Source organism: Cucurbita maxima, unplaced genomic scaffold (assembly GCF_002738345.1).
Source record: "Cucurbita maxima cultivar Rimu unplaced genomic scaffold, Cmax_1.0 Cma_Scf00012, whole genome shotgun sequence".
Taxonomy (NCBI): Eukaryota; Viridiplantae; Streptophyta; class Magnoliopsida; order Cucurbitales; family Cucurbitaceae; genus Cucurbita; species Cucurbita maxima.
This window is the reverse complement of record NW_019272028.1, coordinates 1,044,490-1,058,633: the sequence shown is the minus strand read 5'-3', so window position 1 is coordinate 1,058,633 and position 14,144 is coordinate 1,044,490. Positions and strand designations below refer to the sequence as shown.

The window sequence follows — 14,144 nt, the reverse complement described above, 5'->3', positions numbered from 1 at the left end:
AAAAAAAAAAAAAAAAAAAAAAAAAAAAAAAAAAAAGAGAGAAAAAGCTTTGCTTCACCTCTAATCTCTCCCCCCTAACTTCCCTTCCTATTCAACCGTTGCCAATCCACGTTTCTGAAGAATCAAAACCAAAACAAAAAGAAATTTGGTTCGTTTAATTTAGGTTGCCTTCTATGTTACTTGATCTTGTTAGGTAGGAATTTAAATATGGTCTAAGCTCTTTGTTTTTAATTTCTTCGAAAGACTTCATATCAATAGTCCTCAATAATCGTCCTCTAGAACAACATATATCATAGAGTCTTTCTTAATACCTATAAAGTTCTCGAACAACCTCCCTTTAATTGATGTTCGACTCCTTCTCTAGAACACTCGAACAGAGTGCAAGTACACCCTTTATTTGATACTTGAGTCACTTTTGACTACTCTCGAATCTCACAACTTCTTGTTTAACATTTCAGAATTTTATTGATATAGCTATGTTAAGTGCATGACTATACCATGTTAGGAATCACAAACTTTTACAATGGTATGATATTGTCTGCTTTGAGCGTAAATTTTCATGTCTTTACTTTTGATTTTCCATCCTAACCATACTCGACAGATATGTGAGTGTATACTCAAAAAGGGGGTTTTGATTTTTGAGTGTTAGGTTGATTACTGAAATCTTGAAAGCCAAGCAACTTAGTATTCTGTTATCCAACACCTCTTTCTGGTCGGTAAAACCATGTTCTGTAAAAACCACAATCTTAAACACACACCTTATGTATCCATCATTATTATTGTCAATTTTGTATCCCTTTCTCACACTTCTTTTTAGGAATCATCATTCAATTTCAAAGTAACAAATAATAATAATAATAATAATAAAAATAAATTCTTTTTAAAATAATAAGTTTAAAAGTAAGAAACCTTTCATATGGTTATAGTATTTTATTTTATTAAACTTATAATATGTTTATATGACCTTAGAAACTCTAATAATATCACTATATTTTGTTATAGCTTTACTCATGACTATGAAATGTATGACTCTTTAAGATACCCCTTTTATTATGATGCATTTAGAAGACAAAACAAAAAGGAAAAAGGAAAAAGGGAAGAGAATTTGATGATAAACAAAGAAATTGAAGCAAAGATAGAAGTAAATCCATGTGCATTCACTCAAAGGCTTCATTGAACCAAAAACAACTCTACCAACCCAAGTTTACATTCATCAACACAATCCACCTAATGTTTCCAACAACTGAAGCAAAAACAAACAAAATCCTTAAACAAATTCCAATCTAATACTTTAATTCAAATCCAAGCACGATTCAATATAACATATACTAATTGTTATAATCAATTTAAACATAACTCACCTGATTAAGATATATGTTATCGGAAAATAAAGTAGTTACACCAACATTTATGTTAGAACAAGTCATGTTCATTTAATTCACCGAATGAAGAATAAGTGCAGGAGTAGGGAGAGATTTCTCATTGTTATCTAAACCGGGTACACAAGGACAAAATTAAGACCTAAAACTAACCTGAAAATCCAATCCTAACAAAAATTTTGTGAAGAATCTCCGTCTTGATCTCTGCAAAAGTAAATAGAAAATTCCTTGTAGATAGAGATCGAAGACGGAGATAAAAATGGTTTCTCTATCTTCACTCTTGTCTCGTGAACATCTCTAATTAAAATAAGATGTGACGATTTCAATAAACTCATCTCTAACTCATATATTCGGATCTAAACCTAAACATATGCATGTGAATCCAACGAAATACTTTCACAGATTGAGGCGAATTATCAAATAATAATTATTGCTAAAAGCCAAGACCCTAAGTTTTCATTTATTATTATTATTATTATTATTATTGAACCCTAAATAATACATGAAATGAAATCTTCCAAGAAGCTACTGTGGTACGATGCATGAAATTGCAAACCAACAAAAAAAAAATTGTACTTTTAATTTTTCTTAATACATCCAAGCGAGTGTTCAAACAATACAAATTCCCTTCCTAATTTTCTTTAACTTTTTATTAATCATTTGTAAGGTACCATAAAACCACCACAAAAAGACTTTTTAATCTTTATTTCGACATTCCCATTCAAGTTTAGTTTTTGAATTTTCTTACTCGTATTTAATAAGTTTATGTGACACCCGAGTAAATGAGGGCTACACAACTGAACTGATAACACATCCAAACGAAATAGGTTCGGTGGATAGGATCTGAAAGTTGCTATTTATACCAATAAAGTGCACCTTCTCCATTATAGAAATTTCATAATTAAGTGTGTTTTATTTCGAGTAATTTTATGTTAGGTTACCTCCTAAGAATTTTTTTAGAATAATAACCTCCATTCTTAAGAAACGAGAAGAGTAGGTAACGTGACCATGTCGTAGAAAATGCAGGAGAATGTCGAGAAAAAATAAAAATTAAATTTTTTAAGATTTGGGTTCGGGTTCGGGTTCGGGTTCGTAAATGATGTATAAATAATGTATGTTGCATGTGACTTAGTGAGCAATGGTGACACAAAGAAGTACAAGCAAAGGACATCCAACCAACACACCACTTTCTATCATTTTTTTCTTTTAATTATTGCATTTATATTTGTGTTTATGGAAATCAAACAATAATGGCACTCTTAAATTAATTTTGAGATTTGTATTTATTTACCCTAAAATTTTAATTGAGTTTATTTTGGTTCTCTAAATTTTAAAACTTTATTTAATCAAATTTTAATTTTTTAATTTTGAGATAATAAATCTCTAAATTCTTAATTTTATTTTAATAAATTATTCACGTATTCGATATTTTTTTCATTTATATTATGCAATTGGGGATCGTATAGTTCGAAAATTTTGTAAGTAATAATAAGTGTGAATTTATTAATTCCAAATTACAAATATTTCATACCTTTCAAATTCAGATTCTACCCACAAATCAAATTAATAAATAAAGAAATTACGAAAAAAATGATATAAAATTAGAGATAAGCTTCCATAGCAAGTAATCAGAAGGTTGTTCGAAATTAGAAAATTAAATATAACGAATGATTTGAAATATATATATATATATTATATATTATATATATATATGACGTGGATAATTTTGAAATGGACGTGAATTTAAAATGGGAAAAGGGGATGCAAAAGCACATGGAAAAAGGGAGGGCATCACATGTGTGATTGATTCCCTTAATAAAATTAAAAATTAAAAATTCAACACAAAGGGCAGAGGGGGCAGGAAGGGCAGGAAGGGCAGGAAGGGCAGGGGGCAGGAGGGGCAGGAGGGGCAGGAGGGGCAGGAGGGGCATGGGGCAGGGACCAAACCTAGCCATCTCCATCATTTCTTGACTACCTTCCAACAAGCATCATCACAAATTATACACATGATCTGCCTTCTACCTTCACTCTATTCATAATCATGCCTTAATCCACCTATGTATAACGACGTTTATGCTTCTCGGGTCCTTTTTTACTTCTTTTCATGTCTTCTCAATCATTTTCAAATCGATACATGTCGAGTTATTGATACACGTTCTATCAACTTCATTATTTTTCGCACTTGAATATTCAACGAATTCAATAAATAATAATTGCTCGTTGTAATTCCTCAACCTTACGTTTTAGAAACTTTCATTGGAGTAAATTCATGATCCTAAAGTAAAATGACGAAGAGAAATCAGATTTTTAAGGTTTTAAGGATCTCAATCACAGTCCTAAATTTAATTTATTATTTTGACGTTTAATTTGAGGAATAAATTTATTTGGTTCTATAATTTATAATTTTTCTTAGATATATATACATCTTCGGGACTTACTCATTTTCTAGCTAGCTTTGTTGACCTAATCAATAGGAAATATCTCAATGCAAGAACACTTGTTTGAGATTCGAATCACTCCACAAACAAAATTGATCATGTCGAGCTTGAATGATTCTACATGCAACCTAAACTAAATAAAACTACAAAAAGTTGTAACATTCATATTCTATGCCTATAATTAGACACCATGTAAATGTAACCTAATCCACTAAAATTTTATAACAATGAATCTTCGTTATTCTTCAATATGACATGAATTAAAATATCTTTTAAATAATTTCAACCGAGTTGATAAAGAAAAATTAATATAGAAAAATTTTATATTTCCAATGAAAAAAAAAAGGAAAAAGAAAAAAGAAAAGAATAAATGTGGGTGTGTCTGCAAATTCTTTGATGTAAGTTTGACAAATTGATATAAATCAATTATTAAATCTCAGTCTTCAAAATTGACAGTTCATTGGGATCTACAAACTCACATGCTTTTTTTTCATGGAGATGACCAAATCTTCTTTTGACTTAATTATTTTATTTACTTAATTTATGACATTTTTAAATATATATATTATTGAAACTATTGGATTTTGAAATTTAGATCTTTTTAATTATTTATTTTATTGCGACTTTCAAACCCTTTGAAATTTATTATTATTTTTATTTGGTTAAGAATTTCAAAAAATATGATAAAAATAAAGAGAGAGAAAAAAAATATCAATTTTAAAAATAAAAAATCAGAAAATGATAAATCATATTGACATTCTTGGGCTTTATTAGGCCCATCTCTTTTTTATGGGCTTTCTTAGGCCCATCTCTTTTTTATGGGCTTTCATATGCCCATCTCTTTTTATGGGCTTTCTTAGGCCCATCTCTTTTTTATGGGCCTTGTGAATGAAAATGTATTTTGATTTTTTATTAAATTAATGAAAATACTAAACAAAAAGGGGAAAAAGTTACCAATATAATCCATAAATAAAATTGCATAAAAAGAAAAAAAAAACCAATGATGAAAATTAAAGTTTTTTTAAAAAAAAATATATATTTAATTCTCTCCCACTGCTAACCCACTTCCAAAATCCCTAACATATCACCATAATAATAATAATAATAATATTATTATTATTATTATTATTATTATTTATTAATAAATAATAATAATAAATAAACTTTTTCAGCTTTCATGTGTAACGGTTGATCCTAACTGAAGTTTTTGGACCACAAAGAAACCCATAAAAAATTGGTACAACTTGGAGGAACCTTAATTATAATGCCAAAGGACTTGGCCTAGATTGTTGTGAAAGCCTTTCTTTTTCATCTCCATTTCTCACCCTTCTTTTCGATTCTGAGTCGTTTAATTAAATTCGATAGTCGAAATGAACCTTACTCATTTAGTTTCGTTTAGGTCATTTCACTTGTAATGGCCCAAGTCCACCACAAGTAGATATTGTCCGTTTTGACCTGTTACTTGTCGTCGTTAGCCTTACGATTTTAAAATGTGTCTATTAGGGAGAGATTGTTACACTCTTATAAGGAGTGTTTCATTCTCCTACCCAGCATCTCGTGAATATTGTAAGATCCCACATCAGTTGAACGAAGGAAACAAACCGAAAAGGTGAGTTTGAAAAAGGGTTTTGAGGAAGGGTTGGAATGGAAAGCCGTAGCATATGGGGATCACTTGGATCATGTGCACAAAATTGGAACCCATTATTACACCTTCACATGATTGATTTTATCTTTGGTTGGCTCCAAGTGTGAAACATATGCTATGTTATCATGTTATTACCCCTTTTTATACCTTACACCAAGAAGTGGTCCAAACCCCTTTCTCATTTGCCCATTATTCATCTCTCATTTGAATCCAACCATCATCATTAGAACGAAGATCGGGTATCTTATAATTTATTTACATATTTCGTATATCTTTTTCTATAAGCACGTTTTGAGCTTAAGGGCTGGTTGTTGATTAGGTTAATTACGACAACAATTTAGTATAACATTTATAATCTAACTCAAAATCCTTTTATCAGTTTACATAGTTAGATCTAAGTCGTGTTGCAACCAAACAATTTCATCTCTCGCTTATGTTGTGTTCTAAATCCTCAAACTCAACCATCTATTCATGTTTGATTTAGCTCATGTTGGCTATCCATGAAGGAGAGCATTAATTCAATAAGTCGGTTCATCAATAGTCACCATGGTGAAAACACTAACATTATTGACTCCAATGAAGTAAGCAGAAGACCGTCGGTAAACTACTCTTATCTATCGTGTAGTTCAATAGTATTCATAGTATTAGTCTCAACAACATTTCTTATGATAGTGTTATAAGTACTTACACATGTTGTGAGCATTGTATCTATGCACGTGCTTCTAACTAAACCACTCGTCGATTAGTTCACTAAAAGGGGAAAAAAAAAAAAAAGTGATTACATGTCATCCCGATTAATTGATTGCTTTATCCACGATTTGTTAGATTCATGAACTTCAAATGGAAAGAAGCTAAAGTACAATAATAGACTTAAAGGTCGAACCCAAAATTTGAAATTATAAAAAATATTCTTATTTTTAATTTTTTTTTTACAATATTATCGTTATTCCACTAAAAAAAAGTATAAATTTCCGTCTATCGTCTTCAACCGAAAGTGGCACGCACTCTAGCATCCTTCTCTATCGCATCGCCACCACTGTTGTTCGTCTTCTTCGTTGACACTTTTTTCAATTCGTATCTCGTTTGTGCACTTTATGCTCCAAAAATGGGTAATTTATGTGCCTGTCTCGCACCCAAATCAATGAAGAAAAAACCCACCAAGCGCCTTCGCAACCCACCTCCGACCACCAATTCTAGCAAAAGATGGACCCGAGTTCGTTCTTCCAGGAAAGAAAAATCTGATGCTGCTCTGACTCAAGAGCAAGTTCTCGCCGCCGCGATTCTGTTTCAACAGCAGAATGGCCGCGACCCTTTTGATCGGACCACTTCTGTCCGGTACCCGAAATCAGGGTCGAAGAATAGCAACACTCTACCGAGGAGCTCTAGTTCGCGGGCTCGGGCTCTTACCGATCCCCTGCTTCAGCCTCATCAGCTTGTTAGCGAGGTTGTGATTAAACCCCTTTTTTTGAACTGTTTTGCTTCTTTTTTAGTTCATGAATTGATGGAGTCTCTGCATTTCGGAATGGGTTGGTTGATTTCATTTGTTTTGACGCTTTCTCCTCTGTTCATGCAGAATGTAAAACTTGAGGATATAGAAACGAATCATTTTGTTCTTGTCCATGGTGGTGGCTTTGGTGCTTGGTGTTGGTATAAAACCATAGCACTTCTAGAAGAAGGGGGTTACAAAGCTACTGCCATAGATTTAGCTGGTTCTGGAGTTCATTCATTTGATCCTAATCGCATCACAAGTCTTTTGCAATATGTGCACCCGCTTACTGATTTCCTTCAAATGCTTCCTGAGGGAGAAAAGGTCTTTGAACTTATCCATTAATTTCTTTTTCAGTTCTGTTTAATGTTTCTGATGTTGTTCCTTAATCAAGTTAGAGCTTAGAGGTAAAAATCTAAAACTAGTTACGGACCATGCCCAAAATTGTTGTTTTTTGCTTTTCCCTTTCGGGTTTCTCCTCAGAGTTTTTAAAACGCTCTGTTAGGAAGATGTTTCCACACTCCTATATAAAGATTCCGTTCTCCTCTCCAACCGATGTGATATCTCACAATCCATCCCGTTCGAGGCCTAGCATCCTTGCTGACACTTGTTCCCATATTCAATCGATGTGGGACTCCCCAATCCACTCCCTTTAGAGCCCAACGTTCTTGTTGGCACACCTCCTCGTGTCCACACCCCTTTTGGGCTCATCTTCCTTGCTGGCACATCGCCGGGTATATATAATAGCTTAAGTCCACTGCTAGTAGATATTGTTCTATGTAGACTTTCCTGTCTGGGTTTCCTCTTCGGGTTACAAGTTCCATATACTAGAAAGGCTACATATTTTGGAACTTCCTTACTCTATTCATGCAGGTTATCTTGGTGGGACATGATTTTGGCGGTGCATGTATAGCACATGCAATGGAGTTATTTCCTTATAGAATTTCAAAAGCCATATTCATCGCTGCAGCAATGTTGAGTAATGGACAGAACACTTTAGACATGTTTTCTCAGCAGGTATGCATTCTAATCTCTTGTTAATCTGTGATTCATAGATACATATTCTGTTGAGGTATGTGAATTGCATTGAGGATGGTTGGGAGATGAATTCTACATCGGCTAAACGGCTAATTAAGGGGTTGATCATGAGTTTATAAGTAAGAAATACATCTTTATTCGTATGAGGCCTTTTGGGGAAACACAAAACAAAGCTATAAGAGCTTATGCTCAAAGTGGACAATATCATACCATTGTAGAGATTCGTGATTCCTAACCAGCTATTAGAGTCATGCTCTTAACTTAGCGATGTCAATAGAATCTTTCAATGTCGAACAAAGAAGTTGTGAGTCTCGAAGGTATAGTCAAAAGTGTCGAACAAAACGTGACTTAGTTCGAGGACTTCATAAGCCTTAAGAAAGGGCTCTATGTTGTACTTTGTTCGAGGGGAGGATTGTCGAGGAACCATGCTCAAAGTGGACAATATCATACCAATGTGGAGATTCGTGGTTCCTAACAAATGGTGTCTTGTTTGCCTACTGCAGGCTGGTGCAGATGATCTAATGCGGCAGGCTCAGACATTTTCATACGCAAATGGGAACGACCGTCCTCCAACCTCTATTAACTTCGAGAAATCGTTGTTGAGGGACTTGTTTTTCAATCAATGTCCTGCCAAGGTAATGGGGTTGAGAAACATTGAATATGCAAACTTTTTTCCAATAAGCTAAAAGGCACGTTTGGTAGTGATTTTGGTCGTGTTCAACATTAACTGTCGCTCGTGTTCAACATTAACCATTGCTCGTGTTCTTTTGCCTCTTTCGTTTCATACTAGCTCATGGCCGTTTGTATTCATGGTCCAGGATGTGGCTCTGGCGTCTGTATCAATGAGACCGATGCCATTTGCGCCTATTTTGGAGAAGCTCTGCCTTACAGACTTAAACTACGGATTGGTGAAACGGTTTTACATAGAAACACCAGAAGACAATGCCATTCCCATCACATTACAGGACAGCATGATAAACAAAAGCCCCCCACAACAGGTCTTTCGGCTAAAAGGTGCAGATCATTCCCCTTTCTTCTCAAAGCCTCAAGCTCTAAACAAGCTATTGGTAGAGATCTCAAAGATCAAAACACCATCATAGCATCATTCGACTCGGAAACGACTCAGAAATCTGTGAAAATCGTTGCCCGGATTGTAAGGTCAGAACATATGAATAATGTATAGGCTCCTTAAACATCAAGAACAGTAAAAGTTCTGGTTACTTGATTAAAAAAAATGAATCATGCTTCCTTTTACATTTGTATGCTCTTTCTTTCTGTTTCTGGGAGGATTTAGGGGATTTTTGTTTACTTTCCCCTTCGTCCCTAGGAATTTTTGCAGCAACAAATATATTGTTTTAAGGATAAGCAATTATAATACACATCCAGAAAGTGACTCATTTCATCCAAAGGTGACTAATATCAACTTAATAGCCATTTGAACTCATTTGATATCAACTAAATAGTCATGCCTACTCATGTTAAAAGGTGACTGATATCAACTTAGTAGTCACTTCTGATATCAACTTAATAGCCATTTGAATTCTTCTAATCCAACTATCGACACATGTTAAAGGTGATCGATATTAAATTAATAACCGTTTGAACTCATCTGATCTAATTGGATGCACATGCTAAAGGTGACTAATATCAACTTAATAGTCATTTTCAACTTAGAAGGGACGACTTGGTTCCATTTCTTGGATAAAATCAACTGATACCCATAAATTGTATGCGTTGTGTTCAATGTTCTTTCAAAAAAAAAAAAAAAAAAAAAAAAAAACCAAAATATCAAAATCCACTCCTATTAATTGAAAATTCAAAAATATAAAAAATAAAATTAAAAAAAGCGAGAGAGCATAATTTATTTATTAAATTGGTTCCACCGACAGATCCGGTGGCCTTGCATTTCCGACTAATTTCCGTTTTAATTATAATAATATAAGAACAATAATAATAAGATTTGAAAATTTGAAATTAATATTTAATAGCATCTCAGGTTCTCTGGTTGTGGCCTGTGTTGCAAAGGTGCTCTGCTGTCTTCCATCGTCTGCCTCCTTATCTCTTCCTTTTGATCCCATTTTCATTCACAGAACATTTTCGAGGTACCCACTTTAAATCTTTACCTTCTCGTTTCAGATCCACATTTCTTTAAGGTTTTGTTCGCCGATCTGATCATTTGTTGCTATTTTCCCGCACTTCATTTCCGTCTTTGTACGTACGCTCGTGATATACTTGATTCACTGTCTACATTGTTTTCATTTACCAATTTGATTTATGTTCTTTGATCTTTGATGAGGTTGAATTGAAATGTGATCCTTGTTTTGGTTTTGAATCGATTGAAATGTTGAAATGTTGAAATGTTTGTTGCTGGATGCTGTGTGCGCTCAAAATTATAGCACACTTGTTTGTAGTGGATCTGTAAGAAGAAGTCTGGGAATATTTGAAGCATGATATGAATCATGCATAGAAATGAAGAATTCATACCATGTGGTTCGTAGTTTGCCAAGTGTTATAGTAAATGATGTAGGTATTAGTTTATTGTCAGCTGATTAATAAAGTTCCCAATTCACCCACAAAGAGAACTGCAAAAAGTAAAAATATCCATATTGTTTCGTGAGTTGCAATATTATCATGGACCTTTCGTAAGCATTTCAAAACTACCGAATTTTTTTAAAATATTGGACGAAAATCGATGTAACAATGACTAACACGCTTGCCTAAATTAAGTCTACATTAAGAAACATTGACTTTTCCTCCAATATTCTAATAGTTTTTCTATTTCGGTAACATTGCAACTTTTGAAAGAATAGACATGTTTTAAACAAAAGGCGAAGTTAATAGTACTTTTTATAATTTAGCGCTCACGAAGATGTGCAATAGATTTTTTTCATCTAGTTTTGTTCATCAGTGGTTGTAGCTTTGTACCTTCTTTTCTTCATTGAAATACTATTAATAATGTAGAGCCGGCTTGGTAGACGTCAACAAGGGCCAAATGGTCATCGTAGCTCTTTACCCTGATATTTTATTAACTAAATTTCAGAATTGGGTTGATATTCTTCAACAAGAGCCTTTGGATCACGATTTTGTGCTTAAACAAGCATGCATTTTATATATAATGTTGCTGTATATGCCAAATGTATGATATTGGCAATTTATGCCTATAACTTTATTTCCCTCTGACTTCTCTGGATGTTATTTCCTTTATGGTATGCCCCCTTTTTCTCCTTATATAGTCTAATAGTTAAATGTGTTATCACTATAATTACATCTGGGTCTTATGTTGTTGTGTTAACAGGAGAAACAAAAGGCTTGAAAATGGGTCGTGGAGTTAGCAGCGGTGGTGGACAGAGTTCCTTGGGCTACCTGTTTGGAGGTGGAGAGCCGGCCAACAATGTGCAAGCTTCTAAGAAACCCAATGGATCTTCTCAGCCTACCTCTTCTACTTCACAACCTGCTGATAAACACATACCTGCTGGCATTCCGGGGAATCATACTAACAATTACCATAGAGCAGATGGACAGAACTGTGGCAACTTTATCACGGTAGGCTCTTTGTTTTCTTGTTGGATTGAAATGTTTTGTGCTGATAGTTATTCACCAACTATCCTGACCTTCCACTGTCATATTTATAAGACCGTAACTGTAATAGTCAAAGCCTACTGTCGGTAGATATTGTCCTCTTTGGACTTTTCCTTTCGGCCCCTCAAGGTTTTTAAAACACTTCCAAGAGGTTTCTACCCCTTATAAGGAATGATTTGTTCACCTCTTCGATGCTTGGACAAGTCTTTATCCCTTTGACCTTTACTAATTGGTTAACTGTGTTTAAAAAATGTTTAAGTTGGTACAATCTTTGATAATCATGGCGAGTGATGGGCCGAAAGTGAAGGCAGAGAGGAGATAGCTTAGGCCATTGTTCTAGAGAAAAAGGCTAATACAGTAGGCAGATAGGAAATTCCTGAAACATTAGGAAGATTGATGTCTCAATAAACCAAAGGGTGAAGAAAGCAATGTACCAGTTACATCTACAGGAGCTTCGCACCCACCATTTTCTTACAACTTCTTTCTTGGGGACATAACCAAAGAAAAGATTCTAGTAACAATAGATGTGCTCAAGATTTGTTAATTATTAACGTAACGCCCAAGCCCACCGCTAGCAGATATTGTCCTTTTTGGACTTTCCTTTTCGGACTTCCTCTCAAGATTTTAAAACCCGTTTGCTCATACCCTTATAAAGAATGTTTTGTTCTACTCGACAACCGACGAATTAAGTGAAGAATGCTTCGTCAAAGTGTTCTGAATCAGAATCAATGGTTGATTATGGCTTTATTTCAAATATGAATCCTCATTTATATATACAACCATTGGAATGTAAACGTTGGTGCATGTATTGACAGGATCGTCCATCGACCAAGGTTCACGCCGCACCTGGTGGCGGATCTTCTCTGGACTTCCTGTTCGGAAACGGCAAGAGCTAAGTTGGTTAAGAACCAAGAAAGACCCACGATTGGTGGCTATCATATGTAAACTACAACATTATATATTTCTACTTATGCACGAGGTTGTCTCCTCATGGTCAGAACTGTAGGCATGCGCTGGTGCTGATGGGCACTTTATGATGCTTTGTTTGAAACAAAAGTGATTATTGTATCTTGTTCTCCTCTGAATCTCTAGCATTCGCCTGTTTATGAACTCTTATGTTTGGCTTTCGCCATTAATTTGAATTCTGAATAACATCACACCATTCTCAAATTGAACATAAATTTAAAGAAAAATCATGTCTTAAACTTAGACTTAATCAACAAGATGATGATTGCACTTTTTTTTTTTTTTTTTTTTTGGGTTAAAATTTATTATTAAAAACTTGAAATTTAGTAAAACCGGAAGGTTGAAGATGGTTCGAGTGAGTTTATAAGAAATACATCTTCATTCATATGAAGAGGTCTTTTAGAGAAACTTAAGAGAAACTCAATAGAACTTAGACTTAAAGTGAATAATATTATCTCACTGTGGAGATCCGCTCCCTAACAAAAACTATTGAATCGGATCTTAGCCATCTGAAAAACTCTCATAATTATTTTAATTAATTAAAAAATTTTTACAATGTGATTTATTATATTTGAAAGACGATGAACTTGTTCAAATTAATTCACATATTTTTTATTTTATTTTATTTTATTTATTTATTATTATTATTTTTTATTTTTAAAGAGAGTGATTTTAGAAGTTAAAAGAAAATTATGGTAGTAGTAGATAATTATATTCGACACAAAGGTTATTATACAACGTTTTCCCCCTTTTATAAAAAATAAAAAATTATTATTATTATAAATGCTAAATATAAAAAAGAAAAATGGAATTTATAGGGAAAAAGGGCTCTCAATTCTACGTGAGAATCAGAAGCTTTAAGCAGCTAGGGTTTTCTGCAGCCTCCCTTGGCGCCTACTGCTGTAAGTGAAGGGAGGAGAAGATCGAACCTTGGATTTGTTTCACAGGTTCTACAATGGCGACTATCGTTCAAACATCTGAGGAAGATGCGGCGCTCACTGTCGTTCGATTTGCCTCTGAGCTCGCTTGGGCCGACGCCGGTTCTGAGGTTCCCAATTTTTATTCTTTTACTTTATCTTTCAATTCAATTTGGTGCGTTTGCGGCACCGTCCATGTCTTGAGTTTGTGGCTCGCACTAAGCTTACACCTTCATCGAGATTTGTTTCTCGCTGCTCCACCGTCTTTTTTAGGTTTTCTTTTTAATTTCATTGAGGAATATGGTTATTGATTTATTCTATCAGAACTTGAAAAATATGGTAAGCTGTTGCGATTTGGAGAGCCTGCATGATGCGTTCTTTCGTATGTGTAGTTCTGATAATTGACGAAGATTATGTATTATCACAGACGTCGGAAGATGTGAGAAAACGTTGGTTAATGCGCTCTGTGAGGATACTAGTTCCTTTGCGTAATTTGTATAATCTTTGCTATGTCAGGATGGCTTGCGATTAGATTCTAGGTGCCTTTTCATTTGTTCATAGTCGAACAGTCGAGTGAAATTCGTGTTGTTTATATACTAATCTTTTGTCTGCCCGATGATGGGCAAAACGAGGAATTTATTTTTCTCCTCTTTATTTCAAGCGCGATTATTTGAGTTTTTTTTTTTTTTTTTTTTT

General features: G+C 34.1%; 3 protein-coding genes across 8 annotated transcripts in view; all 3 read left to right on the top strand.

Annotated features, from left to right (window-relative positions):
* The first annotated feature begins 6,448 nt into the window (after positions 1-6,448).
* LOC111487718 (putative methylesterase 11, chloroplastic) lies at positions 6,449-9,248 on the top strand. The gene is made up of 5 exons (XM_023135225.1): positions 6,449-6,906; positions 7,036-7,272; positions 7,822-7,965; positions 8,490-8,621; positions 8,805-9,248. The coding sequence occupies exons 1-5, from the start codon at positions 6,568-6,570 to the stop codon at positions 9,084-9,086; spliced, it is 1,134 nt and encodes a 377-aa protein (XP_022990993.1). The 5' UTR covers positions 6,449-6,567; the 3' UTR covers positions 9,087-9,248.
* A 689-nt stretch (positions 9,249-9,937) lies between these two features.
* Positions 9,938-12,724, top strand: LOC111487687 (protein SPIRAL1-like 3). 3 transcript variants are annotated; one of them, XM_023135182.1, is made up of 3 exons: positions 9,938-10,088; positions 11,282-11,529; positions 12,381-12,724. In XM_023135182.1, the coding sequence occupies exons 2-3, from the start codon at positions 11,302-11,304 to the stop codon at positions 12,459-12,461; spliced, it is 309 nt and encodes a 102-aa protein (XP_022990950.1). In that variant the 5' UTR covers positions 9,938-10,088; positions 11,282-11,301; the 3' UTR covers positions 12,462-12,724. The 3 variants fall into 3 exon arrangements, with proteins under 3 accessions (XP_022990950.1, XP_022990952.1, XP_022990951.1); XM_023135184.1 differs by having other exon boundaries at positions 10,014-10,139; XM_023135183.1 differs by having other exon boundaries at positions 10,014-10,197.
* Positions 12,725-13,343: 619 nt separating this feature from the next.
* The window catches only part of LOC111487473 (eukaryotic translation initiation factor 3 subunit M-like), a 4,564-nt gene continuing 3,763 nt past the window's right edge, over positions 13,344-14,144 (top strand). For all 4 annotated transcript variants that reach the window (XM_023134884.1, XM_023134886.1, XM_023134885.1 and 1 more), the window contains exon 1: positions 13,344-13,579. In XM_023134884.1, the coding sequence (XP_022990652.1) occupies positions 13,487-13,579 (93 nt within the window). In that variant the 5' untranslated portion in view covers positions 13,344-13,486. The remainder of the gene's footprint in view (positions 13,580-14,144) is intronic.

Coding starts and splice junctions, on each gene's coding strand:
- LOC111487687 (XM_023135182.1), top strand. CDS start 11,302: ATGGGTCGTGGAGTTAGCAGCGGTGGTGGACAGAGTTCCTTGGGCTAC. Junction 11,530..12,380: donor ACTGTGGCAACTTTATCACG/GTAGGCTCTTTG, acceptor ATGTATTGACAG/GATCGTCCATCGACCAAGGT.
- LOC111487718 (XM_023135225.1), top strand. CDS start 6,568: ATGGGTAATTTATGTGCCTGTCTCGCACCCAAATCAATGAAGAAAAAA. Junction 6,907..7,035: donor CTCATCAGCTTGTTAGCGAG/GTTGTGATTAAA, acceptor CTGTTCATGCAG/AATGTAAAACTTGAGGATAT. Junction 8,622..8,804: donor TCAATCAATGTCCTGCCAAG/GTAATGGGGTTG, acceptor TTCATGGTCCAG/GATGTGGCTCTGGCGTCTGT.